The sequence below is a fragment of the Quercus robur genome, chromosome 5, assembly GCF_932294415.1.
Source record: "Quercus robur chromosome 5, dhQueRobu3.1, whole genome shotgun sequence".
NCBI classification, from domain to species: domain Eukaryota; kingdom Viridiplantae; phylum Streptophyta; class Magnoliopsida; order Fagales; family Fagaceae; genus Quercus; species Quercus robur.
In genome coordinates, this window is record NC_065538.1 from 63210467 (window position 1) to 63234263 (window position 23797).

The 23797-nt window shown below is 34.2% G+C and overlaps 1 protein-coding gene across 1 annotated transcript; it reads left to right on the forward strand.

Annotated features, from left to right (window-relative positions):
• Positions 1 to 804: 804 nt before the first annotated feature.
• On the forward strand, positions 805 to 22426 carry LOC126726628 (ABC transporter C family member 12). The gene is made up of 27 exons (XM_050431917.1): positions 805 to 1481; positions 1757 to 1935; positions 3111 to 3150; positions 4316 to 4472; positions 4987 to 5101; positions 5188 to 5268; positions 5388 to 5412; positions 6032 to 6088; positions 7160 to 7225; positions 8040 to 8114; positions 8253 to 8360; positions 8467 to 8601; positions 10307 to 10413; positions 10494 to 10587; positions 11648 to 11815; positions 12099 to 12239; positions 13298 to 13498; positions 13636 to 13734; positions 13853 to 14005; positions 14874 to 15259; positions 16738 to 16918; positions 17306 to 17629; positions 18217 to 18973; positions 19476 to 19597; positions 20626 to 20871; positions 21084 to 21507; positions 22067 to 22426. Exons 1-27 carry the CDS (start codon positions 1149 to 1151, stop codon positions 22171 to 22173), a joined length of 4881 nt encoding a protein of 1626 aa, XP_050287874.1. The 5' UTR covers positions 805 to 1148; the 3' UTR covers positions 22174 to 22426.
• Positions 22427 to 23797: the final 1371 nt, after the last annotated feature.

Consider the following 23797-nt stretch of genomic DNA (forward strand, 5'->3'; position numbering starts at 1 on the left):
AAAAATTAGAGGGTGTGTATTAATATTTTTCCTTATTTATTTATGGTTTTTTGTCAATTTTTTTATTAATTTTTTTTCTTTAAATAGAGTGAAATTGTGTACAAAACTACAAATATAATATAAAAAGCATATAAATATGATAATTTTATGTATGTAAACCAATAAATTATTGACACATTTTCTTTCTCAAAAAAGTGTGTATTACAACACATAATTAAATAAATATTTATTATTTGCTTGATATGTAGCCTTGAGATACTTAAGAAGACCTTTTATTTTTATTTTTTAAGTAATGATAGTCATTCACTATTGGACACTCACCGAATACACGGGCACATAATGCGAAATCGTGTTGTGAAATCGCGTTCTTTAAAACATGATTTAGAAAATAGAGATGTTACGTCTATAATATTTTTACAATAAATCACAGGTGATTAGTTGTTATTGGTTCAAATTTCGAATTAACGCTAAGATTACTTTTTTGCCCCAACAATAACAACTAATAGCAACTTGTCACTTAGAATTTGTTGTAAAAATGTTATAAATGTTGTAGACATAACTTACTTTTAACTTCAAACTAAGATTATATATAATCAATTATGCATGCCATAAAGTCGCTTATAGAATCTCTTGCGTATGTTTGACTCTGTTTGGTCGATTCCTGACAATAACTCAATCTTTGGAGGTAATGCTCTCATTGTCAGTTATTGGTTTCTTGTTCTTGTTTTTTCTTTTCAGTACTGGTTTATGTAAAAACTGGAACTACATTGCATAAACCTAAGAAAACATATGAATCAGGTTTCTGTATTCATTTCTTGTCCTCTGTCTTCTTGTCAGCAATAAATGGAAGAAGATTGAATTTTTCTTTCACTTTTTTTCTCTGTTGTCTGTTCCTTGATAGAATTTAAATTAGCATTTGCAGGATAGAGATGGGTTTCTTTTCTTTCATGTATTGATGGGTTCAAACTTAAAATATTTGGTGTTGTATTACTTCTTTTCGGTTTGAATATGAGTATGGTTTTCTATTGTTGCAGGGAATTGGGTTAGCACAAAACTCTATCAAACACCCTATAGTTGTTTCTAGCAAAAGAAAATATGAGTTTGTAATTTGGCCTTGCAATTGAAGATTTGTGAAATAGGGACTGAATATGGCTTTTGAGCCGTTAATTTGGTATTGTCAGCCTGTGGCAAATGGGGTTTGGACCAAAGCAGTAGATAGTGCTTTTGGCTCATACACACCTTGTGCAATTGACTCTCTAGTGATCTCCATTTCTCACTTGGTTCTCCTTGGCCTGTGCTCTTATCGGATATGGCTGATAAAGAACAATTCCAAAGCCATTAGGTATCGTTTGAGGTCAAATTATTACAATTACATGTTGGGATTGTTGGCTGGTTATTGCACTGCTGGACCTTTATTAAGGTTGATGATGGGGTTTTCAATCTTTAACCTGGATGGACAGACTGGTTTTGCTCCTTTTGAGGTGAGTTTTCATATTGTCTTAATAATGTTGCATGCTATCTTCCTCATAACATGGCATTTTCAAATCTTAGCATGTTATGCAAAATTAAACGTATTTGAAATTTGATATCTTTTAGCTTCAATTCACTGTGAAAATGTTTAACCTGTACAATTTTAGTTTGATAATTTTTATCTCTAATTCCGGCCGGAGGCAATTGTAATATTATGATAGTAACATGTTAAGTCAACTTGACTTGAATTTGCAAAATGAATTTTTTTTTTTTCCTTCTCTTGTAGAAAATTTCTTTGATCATTGAGGCTGTTGCTTGGTGCTCCATGCTGGTAATGATTGGCCTGGAAACTAAAATTTACATTCGGCAATTTCGGTGGTTTGTACGGTTTGCAGTCATCTATGTTTTGGTAGGGGATGCTGTGCTGCTCAATCTTATTCTTTCAGTGAGCAGTTACTACAGTAGGTTGGTTTTTCTTTCATTCATTAAGTGCAATCCTCACATAGAAAATTCGGAGTGGCCTCTGGTTTATTAAAGAAATGCTAGTTCCCTTTTCTTTTTTTTTTTTTTTTTTTGGGGGGGGTGGGGTGGGGAGGTTTCTCAAGTGTCTTGAGAAAGTTGCATGTACGTGACTCTCTTGACAATTTGATTTTGAGGAATTATTTGAAATCAGCTGTGAATAATCTGTTATATGTGGAAAATCCAAGATTGATTTTAGAGTGAGAGAAGTAATGCTTGTCTGAAAAATGGATGGCTATTGTGGTGCGGTTTGGATAGGACTTATATGGCATTTGCGTTTTGCGTTGCATTTTGCTCCTCTTTTTTTTTTTATCCCATGCGTTTTAGAGACAAAATTTAGCTGAAATGGCTACTGTTCATACACTGTACATGAACAGTAACCAAAATTTTTGACTTTTCAGCAGATCAGTGGGTCCCGTGCATTGTTCACAGGACTCACAAATTTCACCAGCAACTTTTTCATTAAAAATGGGTCCCACGGCACTATTTACACATTTAAAAATTATTTTGCTACAATATTTTCAATTTTCAGTTTCAACAAAATAAGTTTTATCCATACGGACCCATATGTGTTAAAGTTGTCCAGAATAAATCAAAAAATGTAAGGGTCAGGATTTGTACTAATAAAGCAGGGATAATCTGGGATTTCTCATTGTAAATCAAAGATCTGGAACAATATTCATGCATATATACCCTTGAAATATTTACTTACAGGGACAAGAATTAAAAAAAAAAACATTAGTAACAATTATAGTTGAATATCATGTTTAGCCCGACCATCAAGTTGGCTACTTCCTCATGTTAATTTCAGTGGTCAATGTTAATTCGCTAGAAACTTTAAATAACATAAAGTTATTTTTTAAAAGCTAATTAAATATAAACACACACACACACAAACATTATGATTTTAATTTTGCACCTTTATCACCAATCATTACTACAAAAATAACAAGTTTCAGTTTGCACCCCAACAAGAATGCTAGCGGGTTCCACTTAAGTAATCATTATGGCTATTGCATATAGGATACATGTCTTATTGGTGGCACTGTTTTCTGGAGTGGGATAACTTTTATTCATGCTGGATGCCAATGCATACTTACAATTCTATTTTAATCATGCAGATCTACACTGTATTTGTACTTAAGTACAGTTTGCTGCCAGGTTTGTTCCTTCTCTTTTACTGCCTCTAACGGTTGTAGGTCTATAACCTCTTCTTATGTTAGTTTTCATATGTGCTGTTTACCCTGTCATAATTATAAATGGTCTGTGGATGAAGGCTAAGAATTGGCTGTAGAAGCTTTGTACAGATCTTAGGCTGTGTGTCAAGCAGTTAATAGTCACTTATCCATGCTTGGAAGGCTTCAGGGACATGGGCCTGGGACTAAAGAAATATAAAGGAAGCAACTTCATATCTTAATCTAAATATGAGCATAAAATGGATGATGATATTATAGATTTATAATGGAAAGTGTAAGCATGAATTCGTAACAAGTGCATCAAAGTTGTATCATTCCTTGCTATGCTCCACTTTTTAAAATGAATTTGTGAGAAAATTATTAGTGTGGCCATTTAGGTAGTCTTTCTGGTTCCTGAAGGAAGGCATTGGACACGTGGATTTTGGCATCTTTTTACATCTATAGGATAGTGCTAATAAGAATGGAAGTTCTAGTCTGGGTCCTTAAGGCAAGCTGGCCTGCATTTCTGAACCTTGTCTTTAAAATTCTGATTAGAAACTGTATCCTGAAAGGCATAAGATATTAGGAAATTGGCCCTTGCATATCTGAACCCACTCCTGTCTTTATCAGAAATTATTTGTCTCGCAAGCTAAGATCAACAATGTTTATCAGGCTCACATATACACCATCCCCCTCTCCATCAGGGCTGCCCAATAACAAAACAAACAGTGAGCCTTGCATGTGTTAATTAATAGAAGAACTTAACGGGATGGGGGTCACAAAGACTTGAACCAAGGGCCTCAATGACAATCTAGATTTGGTTTAATGTTAGAAACCAGCTATCTCAAAAGTTGAAGCAATAACAAAGTGGGAGCTCACATACACACCAATACTAACATTTTGACAGGCCTGTAGACCTGGACTAGTTCCAACTTTATACTTAGTAGGCCATCACAACAACTTCTTGAGAACTAATGCAAACTGGGCCAACATTTGGATTAAGAGATCCTATCTTTGTCACTGATAGTCACTTTACATTTTACCATGTTACAAAACAATTACCTTTAGTAGATATTTTGAATCTTGGCTTTTCTTTATAATTCCAAAGCATGTCAATACATTTCTTACTTGTATCTATTGTTCTGATACAGGTGTTGTTTGGAATTCTTCTTGTTGTTTATGTTCCTAATCTGGATCCTTATCCGGGTTACAGTATGATGCATGCTGAGCCTCTTGACAACTGCGAATATGAAGCTATTCCTGGAGAAGAGCAAATTTGTCCTGAGAGGCATGTCAATATATTTTCCAGTGAGTACTTCCTAAAACTAAACGGTCCTTAATGCCAGGAGTTATAGGATATCCTACTGGTTCTTTACTTCTTGAGTTATTGGCCTTTTGTTGAGGAGGGAGCAATTAAAGCAATACACATAATAGACTAAAAAGTGGTATGCACTTGGTAGTTGCGTTGGTGCAGGACTTTAACCTCTATGTGTTCTATTTGATGCACCAGAACAGAGAAAAAAAGAGCGTACCCATTTATGATCCTAGTTGTTGTGTCTTTACACACCTATCTAGCCGTTTCTCGTGTTTTCTTGGTAAATGAACATAATATTGTGAAACAGGCAATATAAGCATTTTCCAGGTTCTTCTAAATTTATTGGTTCTTACTTTTGGGAAGGGGGGGGGGGGGGGGGGTAGGAGGGGATAGAGATGTCTTAGGATGGAAGAAAGGGTTTTCTTCGTACTTTCATCACTTTTACCAAGATGGAAGATCGGACCTCCAATTACCTTGACTTGCTTACCTTTGGTTAATTTTCTGTAGGAATATATTTTGGATGGATCACTCCACTCATGCAGCAGGGTTACAGAAAACCTATCACTGAAAAAGATATCTGGAAGTTGGACACATGGGATCGGACCGAGACACTTAGTAGAAAGTTAGCATCATGTTGCCATTATTTCATGTGCCTCTTAACAAATTCATAATCATTGTGAAACATGTTTGACAGTGTTGATTTTGCAGGTTCCAGAGATGTTGGATTGAAGAATCTCAAAAGTCAAAACCGTTGCTTTTAAGAGCATTGAATAATAGCCTTGGTGGAAGGTATGACACACACACACACACACACATATATATATATATATATATTTTTTTTTTTTTCTAGATTTTGATGAAACTCTAAGCTTTCTGATATGTGATTGGATTCTAAATGTTTTATGTAGGTTTTGGCGGGGTGGCTTCTTCAAGGTAATGATCTCATTCCCTTAGTCCCCCTCTCCCCCTTTCCTTTTCCATTTTGTCAAGGATTGTTCAGGATGGCATTGTTGCTCACCAATTCATTCATTATCTGCATACAATATCTCTTGAAATTGTGTGTATGCAATCTACTGTTTTGTTGCAAAAAATCATCTTTTATCTTTCAACATTTGAAGGTCACAACTAATTTGAATAATGCCTTAATCTGTTAAATAATTATGTACAATATATAATTCAAAAACTGAAATAATTGAATGGATATTGGTGTGTATCAACAGATGTAAATTAGAGATTACTAAACGAGGACTTCTCTATAGATGCTTATGCATAGGCATCTGTTCTAAAGTTTTCTCATGAATGGATATTGGATCTTAAATTTTGTAGATCAAATAGAATTTCACTAAATAAAATAATTTCAATAAATTCTCATGCATTGATCTTGATTCATGGAGATCTGGCACTTATCTTATTTTGTAGATTATATAAAATTTAAAGTTTCCTTTTGAATGCAACAAGAAAGTTTTAATGGGAACAGTATTAAAAGTGAAACATAGTTCTGTATTTGATGACGTTTTGGGAGCTAATTAATTTTTCATTGAACATTTTGTAGATTGGCAATGATCTTTCTCAATTTGTGGGGCCAGTTCTATTGAATCAACTCTTACAGGTCTGTTACTTTCTTGCAACTTAATTGATAAATGATGATATTTCAAATTATTTACCGCCTAAAAAGGGTGTCTGTCTTCTATTTAAATTTAATTAATTCTCATATAAAAAAGGCTGTGTTTGTTGAAATCTGAAGCATTGAACACTGATCCATGTTTACTAGATCAAATTTTAGGCCACATAGGTCTTATGATTGGACAAGCTTACAACCTCAGTTTATGAGCGTTAGTTTCATAATGAATATGGAATTTTTTATGATCTAGTAAATAATATAGAAGTTGGAAGCAAGAATGGTCATCATTTCTGTTAAATTATCATTCGCAAAAGTTAAACTATTGGGATATGGTAAATTTAATCATTTTAATAGGTGAGACCCAACATGTAGGATTTTAAATGGGAGGTGAGTGGAGGAGACAAGGATCAAACTTAGGACCTCTTGTTTTGATACCATGTCGAATATTAGCTCTGATATCATGTTAAAGTATCAATTGTCTCAAAAGCTTAAACTATTGGAATATGGTAAATATAATCATTTAATCACATATTTCTAACAATTTCTAACGGGGAATAAAAATTAGGAGCTTCATTTCCCAAGAAATTTAAGTCAAGTGTGTAATTTTGAAATGGTTGTTAGAAAGATGGTCTATAAATAATGTAGATGTCAAGAGCCTTGTAGCTCAACTGGCATATCCTGAGTTCAAATCCCCCTTCCCCCAATTATTGAATTATGAAAAATAAAATAAAACAATGCAGACCATGCAAAGGAAGGAAATGAAAAATTATGGTTTCAGAAACATAAAAAAAATGTCTATTAGCCCATAACACTTGCACCCTGCAAAATCCTTATATCCAAAGAATTATCTAGTTGAAGTATAGACCATTTTTGGTTGCTAAGATCGATTCATTCTTGAAATTATTTTCTGTGATGATGAGAAAGATTGGACATGAATAAAACTACCTTAGTTTGAGATTATTCTGCATTCTCAGTTCTGTTACGGTTTAGCTATAAGATGAACCTTGTTCTGAGGTTTTGGACCATAAAAGTTCATAACTTTCTTGTTACTGCCTGCAGTCCATGCAACGAGGGGATCCAGCTTGGATTGGTTACATCTATGCCTTCTCAATTTTCACTGGGGTGGTATGAATTCTACTCATACTATCAATATTGATATTTGAAAATTTGCTCTTGTGACTAGGTTTTTTGTGGAAAATTATAGCTGATCAGCAACATTAGTCAGAAGGGGAGACATATATTTAAGTGAAAGGCACTCATGAGAATGATTTTAAATGTATTACATGAATGGTAGCGGATGAGGTCTAGCTCAAATGGCACCTCCACTTGTAAGAGTAAGGTGAAAGGTGAGGTTGTGGGTTCATAACCCACTGGGAGAGTGTGTAACTTGCAGGTTAAAGATATGTTTATGTGAAGAAGTGTACCTTGAATACGTAATGGGCATTGTTGGATTACATTTTGGGATTGTTTCTTTAAGTTGCATTTATGATTCATCTTCAACATATTACGAGGATTTCTGGAGGTAGGGGTGTTGCAGGGATTTTCTGTGAAATCTTTCCATGTGGAAAATTTTCTTGTAAATCAATAGCATGGCTGTACTTCATTGTCAATGTATAATAATTAAGTATGGTTCTTTTTTTTATATGGTAGATTTACTTCAATAATTATAGTGAAGCATGTTGCTTTCTGGTTGGTTAAACAATTTAGTACTCATTGAATGAAGTGTCTATTATTCATTGATTTTTATACTTGCAGTCATCAAATTATGGCTTGGTGAGAAGACAACTGCATTTATTATTATATTTTTTTGTCGAATGGCAGTAGAAAGAACTTTTGCTTACCTCTGAGAAAAGATACTAGTAGTTGACTTTGGAGCATTGTTTTGTGATTGGTCTATATTAGATTAAAAGAAGATTGACTAATTGTTTATTTATTTCAGTCACTTGGCGTGCTATGCGAGTCTCAGTATTTTCAGAATGTTATGCGTGTTGGTTTTCGGCTGAGGTCAACTTTGGTAAAGTTTTTTCTGTGTTAGAAATCTTATTGTATATGGCGCTTTTGTTTCTGTACAATTTCTGCCTTAATTCTCTTTGGTTGGGTCTAGCCATGCAACTCAAGTTTCAGTTGAAGAAGTGACTGTTTCTAATTATAGGTGGCTGCAATTTTCCGCAAGTCTTTAAGACTAACACATGAGGGTCGCAAGAATTTTTCCTCTGGAAAGATAACCAATATGGTGACGACTGATGCTAATTCACTTCAGGTATCCTCTAACTCAGTGAATATGCATGCTGGAAAAAATTTGACCATATTATAATTATTTTGTGGAAGGGGCGTGACTGAATTAATATGTTCCTTATATTGTTCAGCAAATATGTCAACAACTTCATGGATTATGGTCAGCTCCATTTCGTATTGTTGTAGCTATGGTACTTCTTTACCAGCAACTAGGTGTAGCTTCACTTCTGGGATCATTATTGCTAGTTCTCATGGTCCCTATACAGGTCAGAAGACCTTATTTTCTATCCTATTTTGATAAAATGGGTTGATTGCATGGTTCTTTACTATTTTTCCAATTTTGTGATGATCTTTTTTTTTTGCTTGTTTGTTTTCCTAGTAGTAATTTTGTGCAACTATTCTTTATTTATAATTTCAAATTCCATAATCTGACCCTAGCTCAAATTTACCAAACTATTTGGTGCCACTGATGCATCCCTAATCCTAAAGCTATTAATGTAATGTTTTTTATCAGAAAACCCAACAAACTCAACACTAGTGACAAAAAAAAGTTAATGTGTTGGTAGAAAATTGAGAGAACAATGAAAAGAGGTTCATAGATTGGCACTAAATAGACACTCAAAAAGGAACCAGTCCTCAGACTCAGAGAAAAGAAAACAAACCAGACTTAATCTTCAACAAAAGCCCTTTGAGATCCTTAGGCAGACTGAAGAACAGCTCTGAAATTTGAAGTCCAGTTTTTAGGTACTCAGAAATAACACAGAATTAGTACAGTTTTATATGATTTTTACCAACAACAACAAATAAGATGTCTTAGGACATTGACTCTGTCTCTTGGACTCTTTTATTTCTTTGACAGTAGACATTAATTTTATCTAATTTTTCTCTGACTAACTCTTGATCTGTCAAGGACTGGTTTCATAATGGCACCTATACCTTTATTGCTTGCTGCATTAATCATATAATACAATTTAATTTTCTATCTGTAATGTCACATCTAGTTTTCTAGCGTACTGCAAAAACATTCTGGGTTTGATAACAACGATGATTTAGTACTTTTAATCCTTATATTTGTAGATTATATTTCTCACTTAGATTTGTGATACTAATTGATTTTTCTATTTATATGTTCTTTATAAAAATTTAGAAATTCTTATAACTTTTTTGCAATGAATTACTCTAAATTTGTACTAAGCTTGATACACATTATTGGCCCACTGCCTAACATGGTAATTTCTTCTGCCATGCAACATGTGAGGCCTGTATTTGGATTGATAGTTACTCAGGGGGCCTACTTTGAGAGGGGTTTTAGTTTATGTTAAGTTTGATTGGTTACAAACTGTTTTCATATTAACTGCTTATAAAGTCTTACATTATTGTTTTAAATAGTTAAATTATTGATTCTTCCAAAAGCTTAGGGATATAGTAAATCTAATCATTAAACCACACAATTCTAACGCCTCCCTCTCACATGTGAGTCGAAACTTTTTTTTTAAGGAAAAAACTTAGGTAAAGTACCTTAGGTGCTGTTCTTTAGATTCCTTTCTTAAGATTCAGCCATGTGGTTACTTAACTAAAAAATACACTTCTATCTCATGAGAAAAAATCCACATGGCAAAATCTTAAAAGATGAACCTAAGGAACAACACTTAAGTACTGTACTTAAGTCTTGCTCTTTTTTTAATTGGTGAGACCTAACACGTGGGATTTTAAATGGGAGGTAGAGTGGAGGAGATTGAGATTGAGCTTAGAAACTCTTACTCTGATACTATGTTAATTTATTGATTATGTACAAAAGTTTAAGCTTTTGGGAAAATCAGTAATTTAACAATTTTGCAAAAATTATTTTATATAGACAATGGAACTTGAGTTTGTTAATTTCTACTTGAACTGTAATTAGTTTGAGTTTTCCGTATTCCATACAATGTCTCTGATGAAAGCTCATGTTTCGTGATTAACTTGTGAGAACAGACTGTTGTGCTTAGCAAAATGCGGAAACTGACCAAGGAAGCACTGCAGTGGACTGACAAGAGAGTTGGCCTCGTGAATGAAATTTTGGCGGCCATGGACACTGTGAAGTATGGTTAATTTAAGAAAGTTTTATGTTGTTCCGTGCATGACACTGTTTGTTTTGATAATATGCTGAAATGTGTTCCAGATGTTATGCTTGGGAGACAAGCTTCCTATCTAAAGTTCAAAGCATAAGGAATGATGAGCTGTCATGGTTCCGCAAAGCACAATTACTATCAGCTGTATGGCTCAAAACATAATCTTGGAAAATTTCTTCTTGTTCCTATCTAGTTCAAGAATGTCGAAAGCATGATGATGTTACTATTTGCTTTTTTAAATTCCTCATCATCACTGTTGACATGTAGTGTATATAGCACTACTGCTTGAGTTACATAGAAACCAAATTTGGCTGACTGCATACTGCAAGTATGATTGCTGTAGAGAAAATTGATTATTTTGTCTGGCTACTAACTATGCTTCCACCGTAGCATGATGATCAGCAAAAATATTGCACCCCTCAGCCAATGTCAGAGTGAGATTAGAGTGCAGTGAAATTGGTTTTTATGGTTAAATGCTTACCAATTGTTGTTTTTCAAGGCTTTTGTACTTAGGGCCACCTGATAGATTGCATATGCAGATATATAAAGTACTGGGAAGATATATTATTTTGGAACACCGGAACTTTATTGTTGTTGAGAAAAAATTATGATGCATATGTTAACATGATCTGGTTCTCTCAAATGTAACATTTACATAGTGATCTTGATTGGTACAATAAATGTTACCCATAGTTGACTTATAACGACTAAATTCATGATCTATGATCAATTTAAAACCAATGATGAGGCAATTTGAGACCAGCAACAGCATATGCATCAATTCCTTTATATGGTGAATTGTAAATATTAAATTAACGATTGTCTCAAAAGCTTAATCTATTAGGAAATGGTGTATTTAATCATAGTTCTAACAGTCCTCCTCACGTGCGGTGTCTAAACTCCCCCTTAAAAACTGGGGCCCAACACTTGGGATTTTTAACGTTTTAAAGGGAGGTACAGTAAAGACAAGGATCGAACTTAGAATCTCTTGCTTTGATAACGTGTTAAATTACTATTTTTCCCAAAAGTTTAAGTTATTAGGAAATGGTGAATTTAATCATTTTAATCATAGTTCTAACAGTAAATTGCACTGGATACAACATGACATCTCATAATCTGTATAAATGAGCTTGCATTTTGTGTTCTGTATGTCTTCATTCTTAGCTTTTATGTTCTTCTGACTAGCTAAATGCCCTCTTTGCAGTTTAACAGCTTTATACTGAACAGCATCCCAGTTGTCGTAACAGTGACCTCTTTTGGTTTGTTCACTTTGCTTGGTGGGAATTTGACCCCAGCACGGGCATTTACATCGCTTTCTTTGTTTTCAGTGCTGCGATTTCCTCTGAACATGCTTCCCAACTTATTAAGTCAGGTCTGTCTATTGTATCCATACCTTTTGTATGTAACATGCATCCTACGAGACAACTAATATAGCATATTGTGTAAAATTCTATGCTTCAATTATATAGTCTGCCTTTTGGGATTAAATCCCATTGATATAGTTCTGCAAATTCATTGGTTATGCTAGCCTTTACTATTTCAGTGTGCATTTGACCTTTGCCTTGATACAAAGTTATAAGCAAAAATTGTATTTTTACATGACCAATATATCAGCAGTTATTCTTTGAATTACTCATGCTATTCTAGTTTGACAGGTTGTAAATGCTAAAGTGTCATTACAACGCTTGGAGGAACTATTATTAGCTGAGGAGAGAGTTCTACAACCAAATCCACCTCTTGAACCTGGGCTTCCAGCTATTTCTATCAAGGATGGGTACTTTTCATGGGATTCAAAGGTCAACTCTTAGTAGTATTTATTTTTTAAGTGAAACACCTCGTACTTTTAGTAATCATGTCAGATTTTCTTTTTATGGTTTATATAAAAATATGTTCATTCCTTTGGACCACATTTCTAATAGGGTTTCAGTACTCGATATGGAAAATCATGTCAAACGAGAGGTAAACAAGATGCATGGCTAGAAGAGGAAGTGAACCATAAGATAACAGTAGGGTTGATGAAGTTGAGAAGTACATCAAGCGTATTATGTGATTGTAGAATACCTATAGTTTAGAGGAAATTTTTTTAAGAATGCTATAAAATTTGCTATGCTCTATGGTATTAAATGTTGGGTTGTTAAGAAGCAACATGTTCATAAAATTAATGTAGCTGAAATGATAATGTTAAGTTGGATAAGTTAAACACAAGGAAAGATAGGCTTTGAAATGAGGAAATTAAATTAAAGATAGGGTTGGCACATATTGATGAAAAGATGAGGAAGAATCACTTGAAATGGTGTGTGGTCTTGTGTAGGTGAGAGCATTAATGCACCAGTGAAAAGCAGTGAGTTCATTTAAGGTGAGGGAACGAACAAAGGTAGAAGAAGACCTAAAATAACATTAGTAGAAATAATAATAAATGACATATCAATTAGAGAGGTAATAGAAAGTATAACTTTGGATAGAATAGGATGGTAGAAAAGAATACATTTGGCTGACCATAGATAAGGGGGAGCTAATAGAAATTGTTCGTGGCCCATAGAGGGGGAGATGGTTGGCCATACACGTGTGAGTGAAGTCTCACATTAAATAATAATGAGGAGTAAGTGGTTAATATGACATAGTTTGGCCCAAGCTCATAGGCTTTAGCTTTGTGTATTAAGTGTTGTCCGTATAGATTATACTGACTACTCAATTTGAGTCTCCATAAGGTGTTATCTCTACACCAAGACCAAATTACCCCTTGCTAATTGCCATTACTTTTTCTCATTTTTGTGATAATGTTAGACTTTGTTGACTCTCAAATGTGCTTCTTTCCTATTTGTATTAGCATTCTTAACATTCCTATTCTATACAGGCAGATAATGCCACATTATCAAATATCAATTTGGACATACCAGTTGGCAGTTTAGTTGCAGTTGTTGGTGCCACCGGAGAAGGAAAGACATCACTAATATCGGCAATGCTAGGGGAGCTGCCACCTGTGGGAGATTCAAGTGTTATTATCAGAGGAACTGTCGCCTATGTACCTCAAATTTCATGGATTTTCAATGCTACAGTGAGTTGCAGCTTGCTTATATTCTTATTGATATTACATGTCCTATCTACTTACTGCTTTGAAATTCTCCTTGTGTTTTACTCGCAGTTATCTCTTACTACCATGCACCCTCTTGACTTTCAAATTCATTCTTACAGGTACGTGAAAATATATTATTTGGCTCAAAATTTGAACCCACACGATACTGGAAAGCTATTGATGTAACTGCAATGCAGCATGATCTTGACTTACTTCCAGTTAAGTGAATTTAAAAAGTCATATCTTTACATTTACTTCTTATTAATAAACCCAAAAAAGTGTAAAAAAAAAAGTCCTATTATTGAAATTATATCTTTCTGTTATATTTTCTCTTAGGGCCATGATCTCACAGAGATTGGTGAAAGGGGCGTGAATATTAGTGGTGGGCAAAAGCAGAGAGTTTCCATGGCTAGGGCTGTATATTCCAATTCCGATGTATATATATTTGATGACCCTTTAAGTGCTCTTGATGCTCATGTTGCTCGACAGGTAGTATATTTTGTTAAGTGGAATAAGATCACCTTAAATTTACTTGTATTCCTACATAGTATATTGCCATAATTATAATTCCTTGAGATAAAGATACACCATTAATTTTGAAAATAATGAAGTTCTGAAATACTTGAAGTCAATCCAATTTCCCTGTTTCTTAAGTGCAAAACAAAATCTGATGCAACACCAAATTCTCCAAGGTTTTGCAGGAAACAATACACTCCATTTGTTTTGATAGAAAACCTTGTGTAAAGATAATTTTCCATATTTTCCAGTGTTCATAGCATCAGAAAAAAAATGAATTAATGAAAAATTATTTTTGGTCAACAAAAAAATTATGACTTATTTTTAGAAATTGTTTTCCACTAAATTTTTTTGTAAAACAACTCTATCTCACAGCAAAACAAATAAGGAAAGTTAGGAGATTGCTTTTCAACTCATTTAAGGTTGCTACCAAACATAAGAAAATGAGATAATTTTATAGAAAATAAATTTTTGGAAAATAACTCATTTTCTAGATAACATTATCGTTGAAACAAGCAGAGAAAAAAGAAAAAAAGAAGAAGAAAAACCTAGGAATCAACACTTAGGGTTATTTAGAGTAAAAAGAAAGATGGAGTAAAAAGAAAGACGAGAAGAAGGATAAAGCCTAGGAGTCAACACCCAAATCAGTATACATTTGAAAGGCTAAGCAGAGAACTGAAGAGCTTCTCAATATGCTTCTCTACTTTTTTGTTTCTTATGCAGTCTTATTTTTTTCTTGTTCTTTTAAATTTTGAAAATTAATATTTTTTCCACCAAAATCTTTAAAAGTGATATGCTCTTGAAGCCATATTGTAATATTTCAAGCCATGGTTGTTTCCAGGTTTTTAATAGCTGTTTAAAGGAAGAGTTGCGAGGGAAAACCCGGGTTCTTGTCACAAACCAGCTACATTTTCTGCCTCAAGTGGATAGGATTATCCTTGTCTCTGAAGGCATGATCAAAGAGGACGGAACCTTTGAGGAGCTAACAAAAAATGGTGTTTTATTCCAGAAACTAATGGAAAATGCTGGTAAAATGGAAGAACAAGAGGATGAAAAGGAAGACAACAAAACCTATGATCAGAAAAGCACTAAACCAACTGTCAATGGGCTAGAAAATGATTTTCCAAAAGATGCAAGCCTTAAAAAGAAAGGGAAAGGAGGGAAATCTGTGCTTATCAAGCAAGAAGAACGAGAAACAGGTGTTGTTAGCTGGAACGTTTTGATGAGGTAGTATAGTTTTAATACTCTGATAATTTCCAAAATTATGGAAGATCATCAATTTTTTTGTTGGGTCTTTCTGCTACAACAACAAACAAAACTTAGCACAAAACTAATATATAAATCCCTTTTTCTGCACCTTACATTTTCTAAATTATGAACTCTAGAGCACCCTAATATAATCCAGATATGGCAGTGAAGCCATTTCTAGTCTAATTTGGACCTTGGATGTGACTCAATGTTTTAAATATTACATTTCGTTCAATGTAGAACATGCACTTATGGAAAAAGCTATGTCAGTATTGAACACAAGGTGGATACTACATGACTGTAATAAAAAACATTTCATGTTTCTTGGAGTAAACCCAAATCTGTAATGCTGATCCTGAATTTTCTTAGAAATAGTAATCCAAGTAATAGATAAAACAATTCTATGCTCTGGTTAATTTTTGTAATAATGTTACATACAACCTTTGGTATTTACCCGTATATATCAGCCCTAGAACATTATTCAGAAACTATTGCTCTTTAATCTAATTGGAAATATTTTGCAGAATAGTAATATCACTGTAGACACAAAAAAAGCTCCACCATGTTCAATACATGCTAGACACACACCAGAAAATTTTAAAATTATTACATAGTTTAGTGATGGATACCTGGCTTACAAGTGGGGCATATGGGTCCAGTAATGAAGGCGGCAAAGAATTATGTGTGCACATATGTGCGTATGTATATATTTATGTACACATATTGATACATAGATGTATGTACATATGTATACATAAAAGAGTCATAAAAAAGAAAAGAAATAGAATGAATAGGATGGCGAGAAGTAGGAGAGGAGAAATTTTTATCTGCCTCCTGCAGAATAAATACGTGTTACTTCTATTATGCAATGTGTAGCAGATGTATGCTAATTTTGGGATTTTAATTATCCCCTGGAGCCTTCCAAACCCAATTCCAATCAGCTTCTTTGCTTTTTTTTAAGTCCGAAGCAGAAAATGGTATCTCACATTGAACTCATTTCCTAGGACGTATGGTCGATTCTTGTATAAAAACAAATATATTTAAACAAGTTAATGAGGTAGCCAACTTAAAAAAAAAAAATTAGTGCATTTACTTTTTCTGGATCAGCAGTAGCTAGAAAGCATGAACTAGAAATTTTCAGTTATGCAGCTCCAAATAGAGAAGAATGTCGGAAAACAATTATATGGCCAAACCCAAGTTGCTATGGTATAAGTTATTGACTTGGGTTGTGATTGGATGCATAATATGAACCATTCTGCCATTATTAGACCAATCTCTTTTCTGGGTTACCTAAAAGGGCCATGGATGTACTTTTCCTGATTACAGCCACTAACCAATCATCACGAGTCTCTTTTCCCAGAGTGACTGTTTATATAAACTAATCTGTCATTTTATGGCTTTTTTTCCTCTTTTGGCAGTCATTTTATGTGATATGTTTGCCTTGGTCCTATCTGCAGGTACAAAACTGCACTAGGAGGCATTTGTGTTGTTATGATACTCTTTCTGTGCTATCTATTAACGGAAGTTCTTCGAATTTTAAGTAGCACATGGTTAAGTTTTTGGACAGATCAAAGTACTTCTGAGAGTTACAGGCCTGGCTACTACATTCTTATTTATGCCCTTCTTTCATTTGGCCAGGTGTGTCTGCAGTTACTAAATAATTGGCTAAATAATTGGAAAATGTTTTTTTCTTTTTGCTTTTTGGCAAGTAAATTATCCTTTTGCCCGTCTTGATCCTACTGTCTGTTTTTCAACCACTCCAAGGATCTGAAGTTCTTTCAATGAAAATATATTAGTCTTGATAGGTATAAGAAATACCAGTATGAAATATGACTAAACCCAATACAGTGGCAGAAAACATATTAGATGTTTAGGCGGAAGAAAGAACTACATTATCTTTTCCCTTTTCTCTTTGTTCTATATTTTAGAATATCTTAAAAAGTATAATATGAACCAGAAGAAAAATATTAATACATCTGTGATTGGTATATATTATAAAGGCTTATTCATCCTTTACCGATTCAGGTTGCTGTGACACTTGCAAACTCCTATTGGCTGATCATTTCAAGTCTTCGTGGTGCCAAAAGATTGCATGATGCCATGCTACATTCTATTCTAAGAGCTCCAATGATATTCTTCAACACTAATCCAACTGGAAGGATAATCAACAGGTTTGCAAAGGATCTAGGTGATATAGATCGCAATGTAGCCAGTTTTATAAATAATTTTATGGGCCAAGTGTGGCAGCTTATTTCAACTTTTGTCCTGATTGGCACTGTAAGCACAATATCGCTATGGTCCATAATGCCACTTCTGATCTTGTTTTATGCAGCCTATCTATATTATCAGGTAGGTTCAGTATACCATTTTGATTTTGTCTTTTGCTCTTTCACATGTTTGACATTGTTTGGACGTGAGATTCTGATTTTCTGAGAATTAATGCTGAGAGATTCTATCACTAGGTATCAGCCACTTAGGGTATTGTCATGGAAATATTCATTTTCTCATTTTAGTGCATGTTAAGGGTTTCCTAAATTAAATTATCTATACAACAAGGACTATGTAAACCCAATCTACCCTGTCGGAAGCATGTACCAGAAGAAGGAAAGAAACCATCTATTTACATTATCACCTAGGTTGAGTAAATTTGTTTCCCTTTATCCTGTGAAATTGTTTCTGACAAAAAAATTGGAGGAAAAAAATGTGATAGCACCTAGCCTCGGAAGAAGAGCTTTATTGGCATGAAAGTGCAAGCCTGGGTACAAAACTTGTCTTCATACTAGTACATTAATATTTAACTGTTAGCAAGCAATATATATATATATATATATATATTCTATGTTTCTAATAATTTCACCTCACCACACCTCACCTCACCTCACCTCACCATATTCCTATTCCACTTCATTTTTTTTATCATATATGTTTTGTTGCAGAGCACATCCCGTGAAGTGAAACGCTTGGATTCCATTACCAGATCTCCTGTTTATGCACAATTTGGAGAAGCGTTAAATGGTTTGTCGTCCATTCGTGCATATAAGGCATATGATCGGATGGCCAACATTAATGGGAAGTCTATGGACAATAATATCAGATTCACTCTTGTGAATATTAGTTCAAATCGTTGGCTCACCATAAGATTGGAAACATTAGGAGGCGTCATGATTTGGTTGACAGCAACTTTTGCTGTCTTGCAGGATGCAAGAGTGGAAAACCGGGTAGCTTTTGCATCTAAAATGGGTCTACTTCTCAGTTATTCTTTAAATATAACAAGTCTATTAAGTGGCGTTCTGAGGCAAGCAAGTAGGGCTGAAAATTGTTTAAATTCTGTTGAGCGTGTTGGCACATATGTAGATTTGCCTTCTGAGGCTCCAGCTATCATTGAAAGCAACCGTCCCCCACCTGGCTGGCCTTCATCTGGATCAATTGTGTTTGAGGATGTTGTCATGCGTTACAGGCCTGAACTTCCTCCGGTCTTGCATGGATTGTCCTTTACAGTTCCTCCAAGTGAGAAGCTAGGGATAGTTGGAAGAACTGGTGCAGGGAAGTCTAGCATGCTTAATGCATTATTTCGGATAGTAGAAATAGAAAGAGGACGAATTTTGATTGATGATTGTGATATTGGTAAGTTAGGACTAACAGATTTGCGGAAAGTTCTTAGTATCATACCACAATCACCGGTTCTTTTCTCAGGTATGCATACTTAGGCAGCCTTATATTGCTTTTTAAATGGTTTGAAATGATTATATTTCCTATTTCTGTAATTTTTATTTTTATTATTTATGACCATACAAATGTATTTGTGGTAGTTTTTTCAGAAATATTTATGTGCGAACTGAATGGTTATCATATGGTGCATATTTGATTGCTTTCCTCTTAATGACATATGAAGTGAGTTAGTGTGTCTTTCCCTTGGGTTGGTGCATTTGCATTTGTATGTCTAGATGCATATGGTTCTATGTATATGCTTCTTTCTCTTGTTCTTGGGTTATGTTTTGATTTTTTGTACTTAGTAGTGCTCCAACTGTATTCAGCATATGCATGTTGCAAACAGCCAAACTGTTTACACAAGTTGGCTGAATTAGGAAACAAACTTTTGTTTATATGAAATTTAATGCGTCTGATTTTAAAAAATGTGTCACAAAACTTCCAAATTTGAAACACATCATTATAATGGTTATCTTATTTTTTCTAGGAACTGTCCGTTTCAATATTGATCCTTTCTGTGAGCACAATGATGCTGACCTTTGGGAGGCCTTAGAAAGGGCAAATCTAAAAGATGTCATCAGGAAGAATTGTTTCGGTCTGGATGCTGAGGTATCCAACTATCCTTACTTAATTTTAATGATCAAGGTTTCTAGGGTTTACAACCTAAAAATGGATTTGTTTTGTACTAGGATACATCCTAAATGTGGGTCACTGATTGCACTCCAAGTTATTGTGCTTGTAAACTTCTTGTAATCCCCTTGATATGTTACCTGTCACTACCAACAGTTTGTAATATGGAACAAACAATGGTAGGGCTAAATTGTATGACATTAGAATTTTTGGTTGCTGGAATTTTCCCTGGAAGCAGTTATTTGTGGGAAATTAGGATTGTGTAGGCAAGGGTTTGTGGTGGAAAAAAGGCTGGAAAAATAGGTTGGAATGAGGTTTATTTACGGAGCCATAAGGTAGTTCAAAAAAAGACAAGGAAAGGATGAAAGCAGATCGGGTTCATGGCTGTTAACAGTAGTTCATGAATTGTTACAGATCTGGCTGTGGATTTGGAGGCTAATAATAGGTGCATTGTGCTACATTTCTATTCTAGGGATTCTAGGGTTCTTAGGGTGAGAAATCAAGGTCAGATTGTAGTCTTTGTAGGCTGGATGAATCGCAGAATTTTGAAGAAGATAGATTGGTGTCTTTTGCACAAGCTCTAAGTTTGGGGATAAAAACTACAGGCAAATGACCAGTGGAAGTCCTGAGTTTAATAAGCTACCTCATTACAGTAAAGATTCCAATCATTCACTGATTGTCTTTTTTTACCTTTCTATATGATAAGAAAAGAATAATAAATTCATATCAGAAACCATTTTTACATGTGCATCATATAAAAATATTTGAAAGAAATAAAATTGATAAAGAAAAGTGGTGCTTGAAGTGTCTAATTAAATTTTTGTTTAGTTGTCCTTGACTCCAATTTAATTTTGAAAAGATATAAAGAAAATGCATACGGTGAGAAATTTAGTTGGAGGAAAGAGGTCTCTTTTTAAGTTACCATTTTGCTTCAACTATAGTACGTTGAAATAAAAGAAGTATTACCAATGCTAACCAGAAAGTACTTTCACTTGAGTTGTGTCAAGGTCTCAGAGGGAGGAGAAAATTTCAGTGTTGGACAGAGGCAGCTGTTAAGTCTTGCTAGAGCATTGTTGCGAAGATCAAAAATTCTTGTTCTTGATGAAGCAACTGCAGCTGTTGATGTTAGGACTGATGCGGTTATCCAGAAAACTATTCGTGAAGAATTTAAATCCTGCACAATGCTCATTATTGCTCACAGGCTAAATACAATCATTGACTCTGATCGAATTCTTGTACTTGATGCTGGTCAGGTATGCCCTCATTAAGGCTATTCTTGCAAAAGTGTTCCTACTTGATGGGAATATTTGGGTTTGTAGAATATTAACCCTGCAACTTATAGGATCCATAAAACAAGATTGGGCAGCCAAACACAATAATCAGCTGGCAAATTTCATGCTGATGTAAAATATTGATCTTTCATTTGTTTTTGGTCTCAGTAAAGACTTTGTACTATTGATTTCAGGTTTCAGAATATGATACTCCAGAGGAACTTCTATCAAATGAAGGAAGTGCATTCTCTAGGATGATCCAAAGTACAGGGCCTACAAATGCTCAGTATTTACGTAGCTTAGTATTCGGAGGTAAAGAAAACCAGTCCAGTCAAGAAGAAACCAAGCAGCTAGATGGCCAAAGGAGAAGGCTGCCTTTGTCCCGCTGGGCTGCTGCTGCCCAGTTTGCCCTAGCTGTTAGCCTCACTTCTTCCCAAGATGACCTTCAGAGGTTACACATTGAAGACAACAACAATATACTCAAGAAAACAAAGGATGCAGTTATAACACTGCAGGGAGTTTTGGAGGGGAAGCATGACCAAGTTATAGATGAGACACTAAATCAATACCAGGTTTCTACAGATAGATGGTGGTCTTCTCTCTACAAAATCATTGAAGGTCAGTTTTAATATCTCAGCATACACAAGTTCCATCTGCGGGCTTTTATGTAAATATATGCTTATTCCCATGGAAGCTTTTCATGTTTCAGAATTTGTATATGGTGCTTCTAGTAATGGCTCATTTGTTTTTTTTTTTTCTTCATTACTTAACCAGAACTTATTATATTCTCCGCATTTATGTCTTGTTATATTTGCTTATCTGCAAGTTCAATCAATGCTTAACCATATGAACTCAAACTCAATTGTTAATGTAACTGTTTTGGTAAGATATATTAATTAAGTCTGTGTGCCTTTGTATTCGCAATAGTTGAAACATATTTTAGCTCTTAAGTTTAGATAATCTTTTTTTTTCCTCTCCATTATTTTGGGAACCCTCTATGATCTTGATGAATCGAATTTTCCCAAATATGGAGAATATATTATTAAAACTTAGTTTCCTTTTGTTTGTTACTCTAGAAGACATTTTTATTGGAATTCTTAATTGATTGAAAACTTTGATAGTTGAAGAATAAATATGTTCCCATATGCTTTTCTCTAATATTAGCTTTTTGTTGCAGGTCTTGCTGTGATGAGCAGGTTAGCTCACGACCAGCATCAACAATTAGAATATGATTTTGAGGGTAGATCTTTAGATTGGGACCATGTTGAGATGTTGGAACAATGACAACAACTTGATACTTACAATGTCTTGTTGATTGAGAGGAGGAATCAGTAATATAGAGTATAGACAGCTTTATCTTATAATCATTTATGTAGAATATTATGTGGCTGATCCCAATTTGTGTTGATGTCTTGATGATCCATATCCAACCCCAGCTTTTGGGATTAAGGTCTTGTTATTGTTGTAAACTTTTGGTTATACAGATGTTGTTAGCTGGTGCAATGTTTCATTATCAATCCAATAATATTTGAATGTAGCTTCTATGTTTTTCATGCAAAGGTAATAAATGATTGACTAAAGTACACTTTTGGCAAGTTTCGATTTGTTTCGTTTTACTACAAGAGGCTCTTCTAGTGAAATATTTATCAAAAATCAGAAACCATTCCAAAACTCCAGTCCCCCATGTCAATTTTGTTTTTGTTTATGTTTAGAGTTACTATAAAAAAATTTACAAATTGATGTGACATCTGCCTATGCATTAGCCCGCTCAATCTGTCCAATCCACTCAGCCCTGCACCAACCCACAAAGATATGATATTGATTATCAAACGGGTTGGGTGAGTTTAACTGTTAGAGTGATGGGTTAGGCGGGTGGCGGGCAGGTTGAGCCTTTTAAAAACCGCTAAGATCCCAACCAACTTGCATATATACATCTTCTAAATATATCCCATATCAAATTTAAGTTTTTATTTTTATTTTTATTCTATTTTATTCCCCTTTTTTAACTCTATGATTTACACATATTAATAGGAAAAATGAATTATATTTTGCCAACATATTCGCAAGCATATATAATGATAAATAGTAAAATAAATTAAGGTTTTGTATACAACACAACTAAAGCTAACTTGCCCAATCAGTCAGGTAAAAAATGGTTCAAATTTTCAATCAAACCATTGGTTTTGGAAGTTGCTGGGTTGGTGACAATTTGGAATGTTTCCAACCCATCAATGACGGTTTGGTTGAAATTTTTTTCCTTGACTTGCCCATTTGGACCCATGTAATTAGTATGTGTTTGGATCCGGATGAAATAAACTGCGTCTGGCTTTTTTTTTTTTTTTTTTGCATGCGTTTCAACTTTAGGGGACAAAGTGCACTATTCATGCACTGTTTATGCACTGTTCACGAGATCTACAACCACTTTATTAAAAAAAAAAAAATTAAAAATGGGTTTCACGGCACTATTCACACATTTAAAAATTATTTTGCTACAATATTTTCAGTTTTCACCAAATAAGCTGTATTCAAATGGATCCTAAGTGACAAGATTTTTTTTTGTTGCCACATAAACGATACTAGCCTCTGAGCACGCGTGTGAGCGCATGCTCAGAGGCTCTTGTAATTTTTGGGTAAATTTTAATAAATTAAATCCATTATAATTTGAGATTACTATATTTTCGAATCATATAAAAATAAAAAACTTAGGGTGTGATGAAAATCTGATAAGTATTTTGCAGTAGTTTATAAAAATCTGATGGTACATAATAGAATATTATATGGATTTGCAACAATTTGAAAAAAAAAGAAGAAGAAGAAGTAATAGATGGACTTTAAATATTCTATGAATAAATAGCAAACACTAATTTTTTTGATAGATTAAGATAAATATGAAAGTAAGACATCCATT

What these genes read in the sequence shown, in the direction of transcription:
- LOC126726628 (XM_050431917.1), top strand. Translation starts at nt 1,149, where the DNA reads ATGGCTTTTGAGCCGTTAATTTGGTATTGTCAGCCTGTGGCAAATGGG. An exon ending in GGCGGGGTGGCTTCTTCAAG is followed by an intron (nt 5,413 to 6,031) that starts GTAATGATCTCA and finishes AACATTTTGTAG; the next exon opens with ATTGGCAATGATCTTTCTCA. An exon ending in TTCTCATGGTCCCTATACAG is followed by an intron (nt 8,602 to 10,306) that starts GTCAGAAGACCT and finishes TTGTGAGAACAG; the next exon opens with ACTGTTGTGCTTAGCAAAAT.